The sequence below is a fragment of the Procambarus clarkii genome, chromosome 39, assembly GCF_040958095.1.
Source record: "Procambarus clarkii isolate CNS0578487 chromosome 39, FALCON_Pclarkii_2.0, whole genome shotgun sequence".
NCBI lineage: Eukaryota > Metazoa > Arthropoda > Malacostraca > Decapoda > Cambaridae > Procambarus > Procambarus clarkii.
The window spans coordinates 6,265,630-6,288,195 of record NC_091188.1 but is presented as its reverse complement, the minus strand read 5'-3'; the positions used below and the strand labels follow the sequence as shown (position 1 = coordinate 6,288,195).

General features: G+C 47.1%; 1 protein-coding gene across 3 annotated transcripts in view; it reads right to left on the bottom strand.

The window, feature by feature from the left end:
* Positions 1-22,566, bottom strand: part of LOC123760312 (EF-hand calcium-binding domain-containing protein 14) — a 166,768-nt gene that overhangs the window by 18,621 nt on the left and 125,581 nt on the right. For 2 of the 3 annotated variants that reach the window (XM_069338346.1, XM_045745887.2), the window contains exons 3-6: positions 7,324-7,460; positions 3,030-3,251; positions 639-830; positions 168-347 (exon numbers count right to left, since the gene is read on the bottom strand). In XM_069338346.1, the coding sequence (XP_069194447.1) occupies positions 168-347; positions 639-830; positions 3,030-3,251; positions 7,324-7,460 (731 nt within the window). The remainder of the gene's footprint in view (positions 1-167; positions 348-638; positions 831-3,029; positions 3,252-7,323; positions 7,461-22,566) is intronic. The other variant, XM_069338347.1, reaches the window with a different exon arrangement.

Sequence of the window (22,566 nt, the reverse complement as noted above, 5' to 3'; positions counted from 1 at the left end):
TTTACATTACCTAACTAATTCATCGCAATACTCTTAATGTCTATGAATTAGGAGATACGTAGTCCTCAGCCTTTCGTGGTAAACGTTTTCTTATAAAATTGCATCTTCAACGTTTTGTAGTCAGACTATAACCAAAAGACAGACAGAGAAAAATATTGGTGGCCCACCTGAGTGAGGTTGTGTAGGGTGTGAGCTTGCTGGTCGGAGGTGTCCTGCAGGCGAGCCACAGCTGCTGACAGATTAGCAATCTGTGACGGCAGTGTTGGGTCGACCTTCCTGTGCAGGGTCTCCAGGGTTGACAAGCGCTGGGTCACATTTATCATATCTATATGTGACTGCTCTATGCTCTGAAAAGATTTGATTAAATATTCCAGTTGCTTGATAAAGATCTAGAGAGAACACACACACACACAGATCTAAATATAGGCCAAATTTGCAAGCTTAAATAATGTGAAAATACACCAAGCCGAGAAAAAACTTTAGGAGAAAAGCTCTTTTTGCCATAAAGATCTTTATGTACAAACACGAGGGACAACTATGAAAAACAACATTAAATCATACAAATAAAGCCTTTCTGTATGGCCCACTACAAAATATTGTTTGTTCCCCCCCTCTATATACAGCACTACTGTTACTACCTCAAGCTTAAACTTATTTGCCGAGGACGCCTTGGCATTTGACTGGAGGGAGACATTGATGGCTGAGACGGCAGTGTTGAAGGAGCTCATCTTGTTCCTGAGAGCAACGACAGTTTCACCAAGAGATGCTCCTTTCCCTCCTTCCCGCCCCACCTCCATTAATGTCTGGTTTTGTAAGAGTGATATTTCTTCCTGGAGGCAGAAATGATTAGTATGGCTTACTGGACAAAGATGAATGTGGTTTAGTGAACATCCGTTATTCTTATGTTAACAAAATATATATAACATCCTCGCCACAAAAACACACTCCACCACATCTCTACCGTAACATTCCACCATCACACCACTGCCAGAACACATTCCACACCATATCTACCACAGCACACTACAGCACATCTACCACAACACACTCCACAGCACATCTACCACAACACACTCCACAGCACATCTACCACAACACTCTCCACAGCACATCTACCACAACACACCCACAAATCAGTTTCGAGTAATACTTTGCTGACAACACAAAAATTTGCATGAAAATTGCCTCAGTGGAAGCCACAGTAAAAATAAATCTGATAAAAATAAGTCTTCCTGTGGACACTTAAAAACTCCACGACGTATAACGGTGACAAATTGTAACTACAGCAGTGCTGACAAAAACAAAATACAGAGGCAATGAATTGGGATTGAACTTATATCCCTGGCCTCCCCTTTCTCCACACACACACACACGCTACCGTCTGACCCACACAGCAGTAAAGAACAAAGATCTACAATTTAACAATCAAATCTCATCATAGAATGGAATGACTAAATGCTACATTCGGGAATAGTAATGTAAGATCTAAATTTTGTAGAGAGCACAATAATATAAATCGACCAAATCAATTACAAGGTAGAACCTTCAAAATTTGGGCTGTAATGCTAATAATGGTACTTATCAAAGTATTGGTACTCTCGTCTAGAATATTGTTCATAGTTAACACACATTCCCTTTCAGGCAGGTGAGATAGTCATAATACAAAAAAAATTACCAAGCAAACTTTTACAGCTCGCAGAGAATCAGTTAACTGTGTTCTTTGGAATGGCCAGTTGCTTAATTTAGAAACTGTACTTGTGGTCGATATCGAGCCCATTGATGATGCGACGACTCATACTGAATTTTGTGACTAGCTCATCAAGATTGTAACTTGCTTAGCTAAATGAATTGTGGGGTTCAGTCCCTGAGCCCATTATGTGGCTCTGTAACCCTCTCCACTACCGCCCACAAGACGGGTATGGGGTGCATAATAAATGAAGTAAACTAAAAAAAATACTGGAATGGACATTGGGGAGATATCTCATTGTTTACACGTGTCAAATATTTGGGGGTCAGGTTGTATGAACAGAATCAATGAACACTGTGAACATCCGAGGTCCAAGGCTCTTCAACCTGCTACTACTACCAGAAATACGTATTGCTGGAACAAAATTGAAGCCTCCAAGAAGAAACTTGACAAGTCTCTGCAGCAATTACCTGGATCATCCCCATTACGAGAATGGATAGAACACGAAATTAGACGAGAATAAGTCTCCTGAGCCATCCATCAACAGTAAGTCCTAGCACACCTCTCTCCCCAACAGTGCATTCACTCCACCAGAACATCATTGAAGTCACCCGTTATTCAGCATACTCCAACAACACAGTCACGCGAGTCATCAGGACCACCTGTCCACCGTACAGTATTCTTTACACTACAAGACACCCCTGACCCCTGGGAACACGTCTGCTGTGTACAGCATCTCACCTCACCCGCGCCAAACCTCCAGACCCACCAGTCCTGCAGGCAGAGTCCTCTCCATAATAAGAAAAATTCACCACATTTTGTTTTTCCATCCAACACTCAAATGCATACAACATCCGTCACAGCATGTCCACAGCGCACCGCTAGGCTCACCCTCGCGTGAGTGAGATTTACTCGGCTTGAACCCTGGGCAAGGGAGGGCGACTGGGGACCTTCCCCTTGACTGTTCACCCAGCAATAATTGGGAACCTGGTTATAAACCTATTAACAGATCTTATTCCAGGGGAAACATGTTGGATAAGGTTTAAGATGAGTTGCGAGAGAGTTTCTTTCTTTTTGAAGAGACAAACGTTGTCCGCACCTAAACCCTCCGGGAAAAAAATGGTTCTAAACTGTAGCAAGTTTCGTGAGTGACTTGTTGGCATAAACATTAAGAAAAAAGACAAACGGAGTACTGCAGTAGGCCTACTGACCTATTATGCGTGGCCTTAAATTTCTCCAGCCTCTTATACATTTAAAAGGTACAAGGATGACGTTAACACTTACAAGAATGTTATCATCATAGACAATTTGTATTCCGTGCAGAAGTGTTAACATGGCTCACCTTAAAATTATCGATGGCATTGGTGGCTTCCTTAACATTAGACGAGAGTTTCTGGTGGTCCTGCTTGACCACCTTGAGGGACGACTGGACGTCCTGTAGCGTGGAGCCGAAGGTGGCCACGGAGCCCTGCAGGTCGGCCACGTCCTTGGGCAGGGAGGACAGCTGCGGGGCGCTGCTCAGGGAGTCCTTGATCACCTTCACATCCGTCTCCAGCTGCTCCACCTGCGGGTACAACACCGTTCCACTCACCACATCTTCGTAAATGCACATTAATGACACTATGTAAAAGACACATCGAACACTTTATGTAGGGCATACGTAAATCTGTGTATCTATGTATTTACGTATGTAGGTTAGCTTAGCATTTTAAAAGCACCGAATCACCTTCTGTGGTTGATTGTTCAATAAACCCTTGAACTATATGTTTAACACATCTCTAACCCTGTCCACGGAGGACAGAAGAAAATGCATATATGCTGGTTAGCATTGTAAATGTGTGGCCACGTCTGTGGTAGAAAATAATAATAAAAAAAATCTTCCACCACACCCGCATCATCCGCTTATACACAGAAAACGACACAATTGAAGGAGAAACCTCTGGATTATGAACATGCATGCGTATTTTGTGTCTAGACTAAATGACGACTGGTCGTAAAGTGCATCGAAACGACATAAAACGCAAAAAAAGGAAACTAAAAATGAAGACATTTCGTTCTACTGAAAAAAATATGGTACTGCAATCACAATTGCGACAATATTGCACGTTATCCGGCACTGAGACAATTCGACACGTTATCCGGCACTGAGACAATTCGACACGTTATCCGGCACTGAGACAACCCGATATGTTATCCGGCATTGAGGCAATCCGGCGTTGTACCTGGGAATGTGCAGTAAGTTTGGAGACGCTGCTCCTGTGAGACTGCCAAGTCCCAATGGAAGACGTGGGTCTCTCTGTGACCGCAAGAGGGCTGCACTGGCCACAGTTTAGCAATTACAATTCTGAATACATGTAAGTGTCGAAGATGTAACTGTATGAATGGTGCTCAGATGTAAATGCTTGAATGGTGCTCAGATGTAAATGCTTGAATGGTGCTCAGATGTAAATGCTTGAATGGTGCTCAGATGTAAATGTAAGAATAGTGGCCACAACAGCAAACAAGTAATACAACTGAACTGAACACAAATCTAAACACCCAAAGATAATGAAACATGTATGCTGAAGCTCTGTACTTATACACACATGTTTATATGTGTAAACACTACATATACACGAGGTCACATACACCTAACTGAATATACACGAGTGCACTTACACCTGACTACATATATACACAGATACAAATACATCTGATTGCATATATACAAGAGTGCACATAAACCAGACTGCTTATGTGCATGGGGTATACATACATACACACGTCTGCATACATATAAAGGTGCACATACATTTGTCTTCATACATACACCCGGATGCACACATACTTGGGTGCACATACACATGTCTTCATACATCACGGGTGCACATACATTTCTTCATATAAACACGGGTGCATATGTCTTCATACATACACGGGTGACCACATACCTGGCAGCATACATATATGGGTGTACACACACACACACACACACACACACACACACACACACACACACACACACACACACACACACACGAACCAAGGTAACATAGTGTTGCAATAAGTTTCCAAATTTGTGCACGTCCTATGTGTCACTCGCGGGCAAATCCCAGGTAATTGCATGGCCCGGATACCTGAGTAGTTAAACAAGGCAAATGGCACGGATAATGAGTCGTCCTACAGCGACGTCTGCGGGAGATGGCGCTCCGCTGAAGCATGGCGGGCGGCCTGGCCCGCCTCGCCGTCCCCGGCTTAGGGGACGCAGGAGACCAAGCGAGCTCTCCATTGTTTTAAAAACAAAACCCCTGATACGCATTTTGAGCACTATGTTATATAATATTGAAGTTTTAGAGGGTTATCAGTCTCCAAGAGCTGCTGAGGCAGGGTTTATCTCAAAACAAAGTGGGACGTGTTTGTTTATATACGGATGTGTTGTGTTTATATGTGGCGGCCAGAGTCCGGCCTGGTGTCAGGGAGGGGAGGGGAGGGTTGTGTATGGTGTGGAAGTTAGAGGGATCAGACGCACCGGAATCGATTCTCACTAAGGTCAGAGGGCGGGAAGAGAAGAGGGTTGAGGCGGGAAGAGTGGAAGGCGCGGCAGGAACCACAAGCACAATACAACACCGCAGGAAAATTAATGGCCATATCTGAATGCATATTTTGTCCCAACGTGGAGCATTAATTATCCCCAACACCAGTTTCGTGTAATTCTTGTTTTTGTAATTTTTAGAAAGATCATAATTCATGTGGTGAATGTAGCGCTTGGGTGGGTAATGGAGGCACAACGGAGCCCTTCTTTTGTGTTCTCGTAATATTGTTCTCTCTCTCTCTCTCTCTCTCTCTCTCTCTCTCTCTCTCTCTCTCTCTCTCTCTCTCTCTCTCTCTCTCTCTCTCTCTCTCTCTCTCTCTCTCTCTCTCTCTCTCTCTCGTAACAGAGCCTCAGGTGGTGTCCCAACATGGCTGGTGACGTAACAGCCTGCACCACGTCTTACAAGCCCAGTATTGTCACTTAATATATTAGTTACAATAACCGCAACGGGAATACGAAGGAATTTTTTAATTACAAATAGAAAATCAAACTGTGGGCGATGGGCTCAACGTAGCGTTCCAAGACCGTGAGAACCCATTACAAAGGTGCTCTTGAACTGGTGTGTTCGCTGGCAGTGTTCGCTGTGTTTACCAGACTTACTCCTACAGCAAGAATATGACCGCTGGCAATGTTTGTGATGTTTTCTAGACTCTCAATACAACAATTTGATCTTGCTTCGTCCATATTATATGTATATAAACATTCACAAAACATTCACCTCGTTATCTAATTTAAAATGTATAATTTAATTATTATGTAATTCAGTGCAATTCAGTAACAATGCAACTGGTCATCACTGGGTGAACAAGCACAGTGCGCCGGGCCGGCTCCTTCTAGAGGGCAAGTTCCCCTATCTTAGGTAAGCTAAGACTTTATGTTAGGTCACTATTAAGTTACGTTATTGTTAAGTTAGGATATTATTAAGTTAGGACAGGTTGTTGTGAAGTTTGATGTTTAAGTAAGGATAGTTGGCTCAGGAGCCGAGTTATGTCGCCCGTCGTGTCGAGTGCGTATGTAAAAATGACAAATATGAAGCATTATAATATATGATGAAGCATTATAATATATGATGAAGCATTATAATATATGATGAAGCATTAGTATATATGATGAAGCATTATAATATATGATGAAGCATTGTAATATATGATGAAGCATTAGTATATATGATGAAGCATTAGTATATATGATGAAACATTATAATATATGATGAAGCATTATAATATATGATGAAGCATTATAATATATGAAGCATTAAAATATACAATGAGGCATTATAATATATATCATGTAATCTATTATTCTCCTTAACAATACACAATTCAGCAGTTCGCTAACATGCAAATAAACATTTCAAGCATGGCTTGGATGGATTATATATATATATATATATATATATATATATATATATATATATATATATATATATATATATATACTTACTCTATCGGGATTCGAACCTGCGCTACCAGGGTTCATCCCAATGGCTTACATGGTACTAGTGCCACTGCCCTAGCTTATAGTTTTTAGGTAATGCCTTGGGAGTATCTTAGTCGGGGGATCGAATCCTCTCATTGCTCCACTTGGTATTCTCACTGACATACTACAAAAAGTGTGATTTCCCTGTGTATTTAACATCATTGTCACATATATATATTGCTATGGAACTATATATTATTCCTATGTGTCTGTATATTCCTATATGTGCCTGTATATTCCTATATGTGCCTGTGGGACATATGGGACTGCATATGCCCAAGTTAGAATGGACGTTCTTCAAGGTGTTGATACCTGATTGATACCTGGTTGATGGGGTTCTGGGAGTTCTTTTACTCCTCAAGCCCGGCCCGAGGCCAGGCTTGACCTGTGTTCATCACTATATCTATGTAAGGAAGTATACTAATGCTAAATATTAGCTAGTGAAGGTCCGTAATATTGTGCTACACCCGAGGCTTGGTGTGGTAGTGCCCGACAGGAGGCGGCGGAGGCCTACTACTTCTTCACCACCTGCTGGAGGAAGAGGCCTTCACTAGCGACTCTGGGTGCTCAGGGGGGCGGTACTGACCCGTCTGGTGGCGGCGAGGAGGGAGGAGGAGACCTGGGTGACGGCGGCCCACAGGGCGCTCTGGTTCTTCTCCAGCTCCTGCAGGCGGACGTGGGACTCGTGGAACTTGGCCGGCAACTCCGAACTGCTCGCCTCGACTGTAACACAAGCGGCATAGGTTAAGACCCGTCACCCGTCACACGCGCACGCACGCACATGCACGCACATATACACACACACGCACGCACACAAGTACATTACACTCAAGCAGTACAACACGCATGTCATGAACTGTGACACACGCACTAAGCACGTTATAAAGCGATTCACATCACGTGGTGAGAATGACACATCACGTGATGAAGTGACACATCACGTGATGAGAGACAGAACACAGGGCACATGATCCTTACGTTAAAGATACTCACAGGAACTGTAGGGTCACACTAGACAGACTATTTGGCCTAAGTGAGACAAGAACAGGCGTATGAACACAGGTGGAGGACCAAGTACTCACACTGGCCACACAATTACACTAAACATCATTGCCAGTTGTAAATAACTTAAATAAATGAGTAAAACGACAGAGGTGACAGACCAAAGACCCAACCCCGACGACAGCCCCCATGAGAAGGAAAAACGACAGTGAAAGAACAGATGACGAGACTGAAGTATAGGGGAAGGACACGTTCACAGAGAATGAAGAGGCGGCTGAACAGGCGGGAGCCAAGAGGTAAAAGCTCGACTCTACAAGCACCAATAGGAGGGTACATTCGCCCACAAGAAAAAAACAAACAAACTGCTGCCTCTCAAACGAGCTGAAAACAGTTGAAACAGAAAAACTAATCCACAGAGATTGAATATTCCCTCATCCAATTATCAGACACAACATTAACCCAGAACCAATCAGAGGAGAGGGCGAGTAGCTCACCCACCAATCAGAGGAGAGGGCGAGTAGCTCACCCACCAATCAGAGGAGAGGGCGAGTAGCTCACCCACCAATCAGAGGAGAGGGCGAGTAGCTCACCAACCAATCAGAGGAGAGGGAGAGTAGCTCCCCCACCAATCAGAGGAGAGGGCGAGTAGCTCCCCCACCAATCGGAGGAGAGAGCGAGTGGCTCCCCCACCAATCAGAGGAGAGGGCGAGTAGCTCCCCCACCAATCAGAGGAGAGGGCGAGTAGCTCCCCCCCCCACCAATCAGAGGAGAGGGCGAGTAGCTTCCCCCCCCCCACCAATCAGAGGAGAGAGCGAGTAGCTCCCCCACCAATCGGAGGAGAGAGCGAGTAGCTCCCCCACCAATCAGAGGAGAGGGCGAGTAGCTCCCGCACCAATCGGAGGAGAGAGCGAGTAGCTCCCCCACCAATCGGAGGAGAGGGCGAGTAGCTCCCCCCCCCCCACCAATCAGAGGAGAGGGCGGGTAGCTCCCCCCCCCACCAATCAGAGGAGAGGGCGGGTAGCTCCCCCACCAATCAGAGGAGAGGGCGAGTAGCTCCCCCACCAATCGGAGATGAGAGCGAGTGGCTCCCCCACCAATCAGAGGAGAGGGCGAGTAGCTCCCCCCCCCACCAATCAGAGGAGAGAGCGAGTAGCTCCCCCACCAATCGGAGGAGAGAGCGAGTAGCTCCCCCACCAATCGGAGGAGAGAGCGAGTAGCTCCCCCACCAATCGGAGGAGAGAGCGAGTAGCTCCCCCACCAATCGGAGGAGAGAGCGAGTAGCTCCCCCACCAATCGGAGGAGAGAGCGAGTAGCTCCCCCACCAATCGGAGGAGAGAGCGAGTGGCTCCCCCACCAATCAGAGGAGAGGGCGGGTAGCTCCCCCCCCCCACCAATCGGAGGGACAAACAGACAGGTACACCACCATTAAACAATCCACCCATCGCGTGCCCTGAAATATTGGAATCATCGTTCCAGTTAATTATGTTGACTGGAACAGACCGCCAATCACACACCTGGTGCAGCCCGTCCTCCAAAGACCTAAAAGTGATTCCATCCACCAGCCAACCCCCCAGCTGTTTATGAATGAAAAACTGTTTACACACGACTCACAACCGTTGACGTTCGAACACTTCCGGAACAAGTGCTTCACTGACGACTTTTGTTCGAATCACAACGCTGTAAATGCTTCACCCACGTACTACAAATACAAATAATCGCCAACAGAACCTAAACACCTTACGTGTGCCTATATATACAAAATATACTAATATATATTATAATATTAATTTATATTTGAGAAAATTCCCGTTTTGAATGAACAGCATGTAACAAATTATGAATGCCTCTGTGGGGTCGACCGCTGGATGTAATGGACTTGCGTAGATGACGGGTTGACTGGTTTGCCTCCTCGCAAACTAGCTTGCCTGAGGGCACTGGGTAGCACCACTAACTAGCGCCACTAGCTCACCTGAGAGCACTAGCTAGCACCACTAGCTCACCTGAGGGCACTGGGTAGCACCACTAACTAGCGCCACTAGCTCACCTGAGAGCACTAGCTAGCACCACTAGCTCACCTGAGGGCACTGGGTAGCACCACTAACTAGCGCCACTAGCTCACCTGAGAGCACTAGCTAGCACCACTAGCTCATCAAGACCTTCAAATTCTTAACATTTGGGGAGAATATAAACACTTTCTTTATACTCTTCGTCCAGGCCCCCAGCAGTAAATGGGAAGGGGCTGGGATAGTCAGGGATGGGCGGGAAGGGGTTGGGATGGGTGGGAAGGGGCTGGGAGGGTCGGGGATGGGTGAGTGGATGCATATAGCGACTAGCCGATCGGGTTCTGGGGATAAAATACTTGAATTAGGCTTTAAAATGAACCGAGGGAGGAAAGAGCTCTTAGCCTGTACAAAAATACACAGGGCTAAAAACTCTTCCACACTTGTACCCTAGCAGAGTGTGGGAGAGGTGGGAAGAGGGGGGAGGGAATGCTGGAGTGGGAGGGGGGTGCTGGAGTGGGAGAGGAAGGATGAGAAAGGAGTTAAAACTAGCTATTGTCTTGTTGGTGCCTTACTTCCACACAATCTTAGCCATTCCTCATAGAGTAATCAATGTCTGGTAGCCTCATGCCTTCCCTCCTCCTCGACGACGACAAGTCGCCATCAGCCCCCACCGAGGTCCTCCTCCTCCTCCCGGTGGGGGTCATAAACGTGGTCCGACTTGAAGCGCCTCTCAATCCGGACCCAATCTCCCCAGAATTGTATCTTCCGTCCCGCGTATACCTGTCAAATGGGACCGTTGTCGGCGTCTAGGGAGGGGGTGTAGGAGGGGGGTGTAGGAGGGGGGTGTAGGAGGGGGGTGTAGGAGGGGGTGTAGGAGGGGGTGTAGAAGGGGGTGTAGAAGGGGGTGTAGAAGGGGGTGTAGGAGGGGGTGTAGAAGGGGGTGTAGAAGGGGGTGTAGAAGGGGGTGTAGAAGGGCGTGTAGAAGGGGGTGTAGAAGGGGGTGTAGGAGGGGGTGTCGGGGGAAAGGGAGGGGTGTATTAACCCAGGAGATGGTAGAGTGAGCGCCACCCAGGGGACAGCAAGGCGGCGCAAGTACTCCCACCGGGGCTCTTGTCTTGTCTTGTCCCCTTCTTGCCGCCCCCATCACAGGTATTGGCTGGCGGTGAGGGGGAAGAACACCCATCACCCCCCCCCCTCCCCTCGGGCACGACCGATACGGTTGGGCTTTAGGTGTGCCTATGATGTGTAATAATAAGTAGGTCTGCTTGGTCGACCGGTCTCTCCCATGCGCATCATTCTTTTCAACAAAAGAGCCGTCACAGAGGATATAAATAGCGAGTGGTGAGAGTGTGACCTTTGACCTCCCTTGTTACCCGGCGACTGTGCCGGGTAACTGTCGGGTTACTTCGGCCTCGGTTATGGTGAGTAATTGACGGTGCTGGGTACTGTCCTGCTGTAGCTGCCAGGCTTTGGTGGGCGTGACAGTTTGGTGGTTGTAAGGCCCATTTGTCACTCGTTCAATCATTGTATCCTTCACCCGTCATTTAGACCCCCTCACCTTCCATCTGGGCTCCTCACCCGTCATCTGGACCCCCTTCACCTTCCATCTGGACCCCTCACCCGTCATCTGCACCCCTTCACCTTCCATCTGGGGGCCCCTCACCCGTCATCCGGACCCTCACCTTTCCCCTTGCCTCCCTCCCATACTCTTGTATTTCTGATACGAACACAGCACCCAGTCCGCCCGTCCGCCAGCCCTGGCCACTAGTCCAGTCTTCAGCTGACCTTGTTCGAGTCCTTCCCCCCCCCCCCAGCATCGTCATCAAGGGGGCGGTGGACTCGTAAACTGATCCCCCTCCAAAAAAACATTATTATGAAAATTGATTAGTATACCCTCAAGTTCTAAAAAGTAAAAAAAAAAAAGAAAACCGACACACCAAATTTCAGCAGTTTTTTTGTTATGTAAATTTCAATCATATAATGACTAATATGATTTAGTTTCTCTAAAATTTAGTGTGTCGGCTTTTTTGGGAATTGTTTATAACTTATAACATAATGGGATTTTTTTTTAACACAGTGAGAGGGTTTAAAGATGTTTGGGCCACTTTAGTGAGAGGTCGCCGACACGTGATCACCAATATCTCTGCCTCAATGGGGCCTACATTTTAATTAACTTGTCTCCTTTGGATCTTTCAAATGGACCTGTGAGAGTCCGATTTAATTAGTAAGTTGATCCTTCCTCAATCCTCCTCCTCCTCCATCCCTATGGTCACTCACATCCTCCTGCCCCACCCCCCCCTCTCTCTCTCTCTCTCTCTCTCTCTCTCTCTCTCTCTCTCTCTCTCTCCACTTGTCTCTGTCTTCCAGTCTCTCTATCAACACATAAGGATGCGTCGGCCTGTCTACTTGAGGGTCTCCTGGTGTGTTTACCCGTCTATATGTCCATATCTGTCCATCTTGAACGTCAACTTGCCAGCGAGGTAGTGGCCAAGGAGTACGTTCCTTGCCAACTTGTTCCACAGATCTCCAACCCTATTTCAGAGCTCAGTTTGTATCTATTTTCTAAATCGAAGTTTGTTCAGTTTTAGTCCATTGCTTCGTGTCTGTAACTTTTGACTTGTATGTTTACCCGTATTTATATCACCTCAAACAAATAAAAACAAACTTCTGAACCATTGATATAGTTCATTTATACTTTCTTATCGCTCTACTTTATGCTAGGAAATGAAAATTGTGTGTTCTTACTTCCTATTTATAAAGAAGGTGGGTAAAGCCTGGGATTAACCTAGTCACCCCTATTCTGTACATTCTCCTTGAGAGAGGAACTGTAGAATGCTCCTTGTATTCTGTACCCTCTCACTATACGTTACGCCGTTCTCCTCTACGGCCTAACACCAGTTTCAATCTACTCCGTGGTGATGGTGAGGAGTAATCAGAGGAAGGGAGGAATAAGTAAGGAGATGAGAAGGGAGGAGTGGGTGGGAAGGTGGAAGGTTAGAAAACGAGGACACGGAGGAAGGGAGAGGTAGAAAACGGGATCAGATGGAAGATGAGAAGATGAAGGAGTAGGAGAGGAGGAGGAGGAATGGAGTGAGAGGGAATAGTGTGGACCAATTAGCTATGAATGGTTAAGTATTTGTAGATTGATCGATTTCTTGGGTTCATTAGCTCCATATTAAATAGTAACTTTATAAAGTGTTCACAAGGGCAGAACTAGTATTCAATTGCTGAAAATGGAATTAATTTTCGTATAATAACAATCTAAGGTTAGAATAACTACAGAGAGATTTGTTCATTTCTTTTTAAATGAATACCACATGACAGAGTATTTATAAGGTGATCAGGGCTACGGATCTCTCAAGTAGGAAGAGAGAGAGAAAGACGAGTTACATTCAGTAAAGACTCAATGAATGGTGCTTCTTGTCGCACTATTTAGTAGTTATGGAACACGGGCTCACCATAGCCCGTGCTACTTGGAACTTTTTGTTCTAGGTAGCGAATCTTAAACAACAACAACAGTTATAGAAAATGTAGAACTGACAGAATAGTGGCAGTGAAGTAACATCAGTCAAACATCTAGAGTCACACTAATCTTATTCTCTTTATTCTACACTTTTCTAAGTCCCTCTCTCTCTCTCTCTCTCTCTCTCTCTCTCTCTCTCTCTCTCTCTCTCTCTCTCTCTCTCTCTCTCTCTCTCTCTCCACACGGACTAGTTCCCCCCCTATCCGCGTCCACGTTTTCTAAACCTTTCTACCTCCTTACCCATTCCTTCTCTTCATCTCCTCCTCCCTTATTCCTCCCTTCCTCTGCTTACTTCACACCATCAAGGAGTAGATTAAAACAGGTGTCACAACGAGGCCGTGAACTGTGCTGCCTACTTCAGATGGGATCGAACGCGGGCAGGACTAATGCACATTGATACCTTTTTTTTTACAACTTTGATTCGCATGTTCACTATTGTGTAGCGGGTATCTGGTATCAGGTATATCTGTAGCAGGTGTGTGTGTGTGTGGGTGGGGGGGAGAAAACTGAGCCCCCCCCTCAGTTTTCTTCCCCCCTCCCTTAGAACCCAATACTGGGTTTTCTTCCTCTGAAGGTATTTCCTCCCCCCCCCTGCACCCTATTTCAGTGCCCTCATCAGCGTATGTATAAATATTGTTGTTCTCTGCGTCACGTGGCACTCGTGGGGAGCCGGTGGCCGAGCGGACAGCACGCTGTACACGTGATCCTGTGATCCCGGGTTCGATCCCGGGCGCCGGGGGAGAAACGATGGGCAGAGTTTCTTGCAACCTAGGCCCCTGTTACCTAGCAGTAAATAGGTACCTGGGAGTTAGTCAGCTGTCACGGGCTGCTTCCTGGAGGAGGGGGGGGGGGTTGAAAAAAAGTAGTTAGTAACAGTTGATTGACAGTTGAGAGGCGGGCCGAAAGACCAGAGCTCAACCCCCGCAAGCACAACTAGGTGAATACACAAACACACACACACACACACACACACACACACACACACACACACACACACACACACACACACACACACACACACACACACACATGATCACTACATTCAAGATTCTCAAGGGAATTGATAGGGTAGATAAAGACAGGCTATTTAACACAAGGGGCACACGCACTAGGAGACACAGGTGGAAACTGAGCGCCCAAATGAGCCACAGAGATATTAGAAAGAACTTTTTTAATGTCAGAGTGGTTGACAAATGGAATGCATTAGGAAGTGATGTGGTGGAGGCTGACTCCATACACAGTTTCAAGTGTAGATATGATAGAGCCCAATAGGCTCAGGAATCTGTACGCCTGTTGATTGACGGTTGAGAGGCGGGACCATAGAGCCAGAGCTCAACCCCCGCAAGCACAATTAGGTGAGAACAATTAGGTGAGAACACACACACACTCACGCTTCACGAGTAATAATGAGTGAATAATGAGTGAGTAAAAAAGGATTAACAAGGCAATTCCGTGTACCTTTACGAGCAGCGCCCAGTGGCCGGGGGCGGGGAATTACCACACGTCAATTACAACTGTTGTTTCCTGGCCCAAACAATTATGGTTTGAATAAAATTTATGTGACTGAAATCATTTGGATTTGAAAAGTAATTAATGAAGGTGTTAAATTTGAGCACCACCACAACAGTCAGAGCACCACCACAACAGTCAGAGCACCACCACACCAGTCAGAGCACCACCACAACAGCCAGAGCACCACCACAACAGTCAGAGCACCACCACAACAGTCAGAGCACCACCACAACAACCAGAGCACCACCACAACAGTCAGAGCACCACCACAACAGTCAGAGCACCACCACAACAGTCAGAGCACCACCACAACAACCAGAGCACCACCACAACAGTCAGAGCACCACCACAACAGTCAGAGCACCACCACAACAACCAGAGCACCACCACAACAGTCAGAGCACCACCACAACAGTCAGAGCACCACCACAACAACCAGAGCACCACCACAACAGTCAGAGCACCACCACAACAGTCAGAGCACCACCACAACAACCAGAGCACCACCACAACAACCAGAGCACCACCACAACAGTCAGAGCACCACCACAACAACCAGAGCACCACCACAACAGTCAGAGCACCACCACAACAGTCAGAGCACCACCACAACAACCAGAGCACCACCACAACAGTCAGAGCACCACCACAACAGTCAGAGCACCACCACAACAGTTAGAGCACCACCACAACAGTTAGAGCACCACCACAACAGTCAGAGCACCACCACAACAGTCAGAGCACCACCACAACAGTTAGAGCACCACCACAACAACCAGAGCACCACCACAACAGTCAGAGCACCACCACAACAGTTAGAGCACCACCACAACAACCAGAGCACCACCACAACAACCAGAGCACCACCACAACAACCAGAGCACCACCACAACAGTCAGAGCACCACCACAACAACCAGAGCACCACCACAACAGTCAGAGCACCACCACAACAGTCAGAGCACCACCACAACAACCAGAGCACCACCACAACAACCAGAGCACCACCACAACAACCAGAGCACCACCACAACAACCAGAGCACCACCACAACAACCAGAGCACCACCACAACAGTCAGAGCACCACCACAACAGTCAGAGCACCACCACAACAGTCAGAGCACCACGACAACAGTCAGAGCACCACCACAACAACCAGAGCACCACCACAACAACCAGAGCACCACCACAACAACCAGAGCACCACCACAACAACCAGAGCACCACCACAACAACCAGAGCACCGCCACAACAACCAGAGCACCACCACAACAACCAGAGCACCACCACAACAACCAGAGCACCACCACAACAACCAGAGCACCACCACAACAACCAGAGCACCACCACAACAGTTAGAGCACCACCACAACAGTCAGAGCACCACCACAACAGTCAGAGCACCACCACAACAGTTAGAGCACCACCACAACAGTCAGAGCACCACCACAACAGTCAGAGCACCACCACAACAGTCAGATCACCACCACAACAGTCAGAGCACCACCACAACAGTCAGAGCACCACCACAACAGTCAGAGCACCACCACAACAGTCAGAGCACCACCACAACAGTCAGAGCACCACCACAACAGTCAGAGCACCACCACAACAGTCAGAGCACCACCACAACAGTCAGAGCACCACCACAACAACCAGAGCACCACCGCAACAGTCAGAGCACCACCGCAACAGTCAGAGCACCACCACAACAGTCAGAGCACCACCACAACAGTCAGAGCACCACGACAACAGTCAGAGCACCACCACAACAACCAGAGCACCACCACAACAGTCAGAGCACCACGACAACAACCAGAGCACCACCACAACAGTCAGAGCACCACCACAACAACCAGAGCACCACCACAACAACCAGAGCACCACCACAACAACCAGAGCACCACCACAACAACCAGAGCACCACCACAACAACCAGAGCACCACCACAACAACCAGAGCACCACCACAACAACCAGAGCACCGCCACAACAACCAGAGCACCACCACAACAACCAGAGCACCACCACAACAACCAGAGCACCACCACAACAACCAGAGCACCACCACAACAACCAGAGCACCACCACAACAACCAGAGCACCACCACAACAGTCAGAGCACCACCACAACACCAGAGCACCACCACAACAGTCAGAGCACCACCACAACAACCAGAGCACCACCACAACAGTCAGAGCACCACCACAACACCCAGAGCACCACCACAACAGTCAGAGCACCACCACAACAGTCAGAGCACCACCACAACAGTCAGAGCACCACCACAACAGTCAGAGCACCACCACAACAGTCAGAGCACCACCACAACAACCAGAGCACCACCACAACAACCAGAGCACCACCACAACAGCCAGAGCACCACCACAACAACCAGATCACCACCACAACAACCAGAGCACCACCACAACAACCAGAGCACCACCACAACAGTCAGAGCACCACAACAGTCAGAGCACCACCACAACAGTCAGAGCACCACCACAACAAATATTGTACTTCCCTCTCCCCCTCCCCCTGTTCGAACCCCCCATCCCAGCACCCCCTCCCCCTACGGGACAGGTGGATTGAGCACTGTCCTTCCTGCCCCCCCCCACCCCCTCCCCACCCCCCACTGTTGAGCCCCGACTGCATTATTGAGGTGGTCTGAACGTTACTTCCCCCCCAAACCCCCTCCCCCTTCCTGCCTCTCCCCTTCCCTCACCATCCCTCCCCCCCCCCTCCCATCGTCTCCCCTCCCCCCCCTCACCTGGGATCGATAGCACACCTCCACGCCCAGGAAAGGTATCGTGGCGGTGGCTGCCCCGCCCTCCTCCTGTCCCGTCTCTTCCGTCCCAGAAGCCTGTGCATCTGTCCTCTTTTCCTCCCTTCACCCCCCCCCCCCCACCCTTTCCCTTCTGTCCCAGGTACCTATGCACCCGTCCTGTCTCGTCCCGTGTGATGAGTCTGTATACTTTGTCATATATATGCCTGTCCCGTCCAAGGAACCTGTACACCTGTCAGGTCTCCCGTCCCACGAGCCTGTAACTGTCCCGTCTCTCCCGTACCAGAACCCTCAATAACAGTACCGTCTTTCCCGTCCCAGGAGCTGAGATCCAAGAGGCCAAAGATTGTGGATTGAGGTCAACTTTCTATACAAGAAAGGAAATAGAGGACTGAATGGAACGGAAAGACCAGAGCTATGAGAATCTAGCAAGAAACAGGCATCGAGATTGTCCTCTAGGACGCTGGAGTGATAGCTAGCTGGCTGCCTCTCACTCACTCACTCACTCGCTCACAAACCAAGGGACCGCGGATGTGAGTAGCTGCCTCACACTAGCACGGGTCACATGTACAAAGCTGTACACCTTATACCGTGAGGGGCTCAGCGACCCCAGCCTCACAGATCAACACATTAGAGTTACTCTTTGACCAGCGGTGGTCTCTGGGGGGGGGGGTAAAGAAGACAGGTGGTGGTGACTTCTGCGACAAAACTTACCATTCTCCAAGACCACACAACCAATATTGTCGTCCAAGGAGCCACAGAAGCAAACAATGCTTGTCCTCCTGTTTGCTTGGCACACAGACACCGCAAGGAAGTTTGAATGTGAGTCAATAACTCAAAGGAAACGTCAAGTTTGTACGTAGACTTTTTAGAACATTGTGTACATAACATCAACTCTTACCACACACACACACACGCAGAGGAAAGAGAGAGAGAGAGAGAGAGAGAGAGAGAGAGATGAGAGAGAGAGAGAGAGAGAGAGAGAGAGAGAGAGAGAGAGAGAGGAGAGAGAGAGAGAGAAAGAGAGAAAGAGAGACAGACAGACAGACAGACAGACGCTGTTGTTTATCTATTGTTCTATTTATGTCTATTGAGCCAATAACTAATTACAATGCTATATATGATGATGATGTTGATGTGTGTTAGTCGACAAAAGGCAGTAGAGGAAAGCTCTCATTAACATTATTATGAAACATGTATATTTAGTGAACAGTTACTGTGATATACTGTTAGCTATTACTGTGTTCATGATTTATTGCTGATGACCAGTCCCCCGTGGCGCAGTGGTAACACACACTCGACCCCGCGCTTCGCCAGCGATTTGGTCTAGGTTCGTATCCTGTGCCGGGGAGAATGACTGGGCGCTTATCCTTAACAGTTGCCTCTATTCACTCAGCAGTGAATGGTCACCTGGTGGTTAAACGATTGGCGGGTCGTATTCCAGCGAAAATTATAAATAAAATTATATATAAATAAAATTAGTTTATCTTGAATATAAAATGCTCTCAGGTGGCTAATAAGTATTGATATATAGTGTTATATTTATATATTATGTTATATTTATTGAGCACTGAGTCTGTGTGAATATCCTTTCCTGAGATCAGCATTCTGAGTTAAGACATCCTGTACAATGGCCTAGAACCTGAATTATATAGCTTATAACAGATAATATATGTCCGAGGATGGAGGTCAAACGCTTGGGGCTAGCCTCATTAATCTTGGCTGGATAAATGATATTTTATTGGGAGAGTCTTGAAGGGGGGAGGAAGGGGGGGTAGGGTCATCCCAGTGCCCCCCTTCCCCTTCGGGACAAGCCCAAACACCTACTTCATTACGGGCTCACCATAGCCCGTGCTACATGGACATTTTGTTCTGAGTAGCTAAATCAAACAACAACCTACTTCACAGAAGTCTGTGAATGTGAAATGTTCTGCACTGAGTCCATAGAGTTTAGCGTTTGTTTAAATAATAGATAATTCGGATATTAGTTGAACGGACTTGAGGAGTATGAAAGAGACTATGGGAGGGAGAGAGAATGGGACGGGGAGAGAGAGAGAGAGAGAGAGAGAGAGAGAGAGAGAGATGAGAGAGAGAGAGAGAGGAGAGAGAGAGAGAGAGAAGAGAGAGAGAGAGAGAGAGAGAGAGACAGACAGACAGACAGACAGACAGACAGACAGACAGACACGGGAACTGCTAGGCATCCCATTTAGTATTGAATTGAGGAGCGTTGTCATGTAGCTGACTTTGAATTAATGATGATAAGACACGACTGAACTTGTTAACTTTGTTAACGACGTAATACACCATGATAAGTGGGTGAAGCTCTAAATGGCCGAGCACTAAGACTAGCTGGGCCAGAGTGGTGGTTCTGTGCCCCAAGCCTCACGCCCAGGCATCATCATGTGCTTTATTTAGCAGAGTCACTTTAGCCAAAGCAACTGAGTCGCTCACAATACACTTCCTCCAAACTAACCAACCGCGCTTTCAGGGAACGGAAAGGAGAGTCGGACTGTCAATACTGAGAACAATTCTTGCAGGCCATTAACCAAGTAACATCCTCAGGCCAAATGTCAGCCAAAATGCCAGAATTAGGAGGTGATATCGATACTTATGGTAGGTGGCAGCGGGTAATGAAACTTCCAATGGGAGCATTCTAATTGTAGATCTATGTGAACAAGAGCTGAAACACACACACACACACACACACACACACCACACACACGCACACACACACACACCACACACACACACACACACACACACACACACACAACACACTCCAACACTATGTGTTGAGTGCTTTGTTATCAGCGACTCGAGACCGAGTGCTATGAGATAATCTGAGCCGTGTAACTACTTCACACACTCATCCAATATTGACAGATATTTCAAAACTGCTAAACTTTTTGGGGGATTGACCTTTTGAAACCCGTTTGTGTTAATCACCCCCATGTCTCTTCCCCCCCCCCCAGTGTAATGCTGGAAGGTCCTTACCTTCCTTAAAGCCTTGCTCCGTACTGTCTATATAGGGAGCTGATAGGTGTATACACTCCTCTACCTGCACTACTCCTCCTCTCTTGTTGTCTGAAGTCGAGTATGGCTGCCCCTGCCTGTTCCTCTACCTCTCCTCTGGTGCTTCTCGTTCGTGCCCCGCCCAGAGCTTGTATGTTGACCCGGTGTTCTGTCTCAACGACATCGTCACCAGCAACACGACCTTTGCTACTGTGCATAGACTCAGCAAACATCCGCCCTCTCTCTCTCTCTCTCTCTCTCCTTCTCTTCTCTCTCCTCTCTCTCTCTCTCTCATCTCTCTCTCTCTCTCTATTTTATCGCACTTTGTCATCACCCTTCAGGAGGGCCCCTTGTTCCCTCTCGCTACCGTACTGTCCCTGTGAGGACGGCTCGAGTGCGAGATTCCCTTTTCCGTTCACATTTGCACTCTTGTCTCTCTCTCTCTCTCCTCATGGTCTTCAACCACGCACACGTACACACACGCACATGCACAGCTACGCACACGCACACACGCGCACCACACACACACACACACAACACACACACACACACACACACACACACACACACACACACACACACACATACGGTGGGGGCTCACACTCCTCCTGTTTTGCTACGCATTTTCCTTGAACATTTTTGTCGTCTCCCCGCCACTCCCCAACACTGGTCACACACACACACACACACACACACACACACACACATTCCATTTGGTTGAGAAATGGAATGCATTAGGTGTCGGAAAATCCGACACCATTTAATATATCATACAGACAGATAATAACTGCTGTATTGTATAAACAAGTTAACCCATAGAAAACGTAACTTGTAGTGGAATTACCGTCTATAGAAAACGGAATATCATTACCACATACTATTTTAAATTCACCACCTATTCTGGTGGGAATTATTCTTAATACATTAGTCTTTGGACTTTACCATCATAAAACATCTCATATAAATTAACTTAATTATCAATATTAAAGTAGAGTAAATGTGACCCTTCTATCACTTTCTGTCATCTGGATAATGTAAGCCAGGCGTCAGGGTGAGGAAGGAGGGGCAGCCATTGTTGGTACTAGACCAGAGGCTCACGGGAGCAAATTCGGCTCCTGTTAATTTTACTTGGACGTAGTGTTATGGAAAACCAAAGGTGTACCATTATCAACACGCTGTCAACAAATCAAGTTAAGTGTTCTTCCGGAAACCCATGTATCTTTCATTTATGGCCATTAATGTCATTATATAGGGTGACCCGGTTAGAGCACGTGGTAGCCTCAAACTAAAGGTAATTAAGCAGGTCTTCATTGTTCCATGTACAGTATTTTCTCTGATATACCTGTCATATATAGGATTCTGGCTTTAACAGCTAGCGCCCTTTTGACAGGTCAAGACGAGGAAGCATGCTTTGTGCATCAGTTACCAGGGTGATGGAAGCTACCTCAAAGAGGGAAAATGTGGTGGTCTACAACCTAGTTATACCTGGTGGACTAACCTGCTGTACTATAAGATAAGGAACCTCTTCAATGTATGTAGTCTAATACTGTAGTTTGATTGGCTGCATATATATAAATAATATAAACCCCCTAATGTGTAGAGGATCGATTTGTGAGATTATGAGATTATTGCAGAAATACAGTCCACTTATCATTATACAAATTGCTATCGAAGTATATAAATTAACGTAAATATAAATTCATATAAATTAAATAAATATAAATCTCACAGGTCGGTTCCCACATTAGGAAGTGATGTGGTGGAGGTTGACTCCATACACAGTTTCAAATGTAGATATGACAGAGCCCGATAGGCTCAGGAATCTGTACACCTGTTGATTGACGGTTGAGAGGCGGGACCAAAGAGCCAGAGCTCAACCCCCGCAAACACAACTAGGTGAGTACAACTAGGTGAGTACACACACACACACAACTAGTAAACACACACACACACACACACACACACACACACACACACACACGGGGTGCGGGT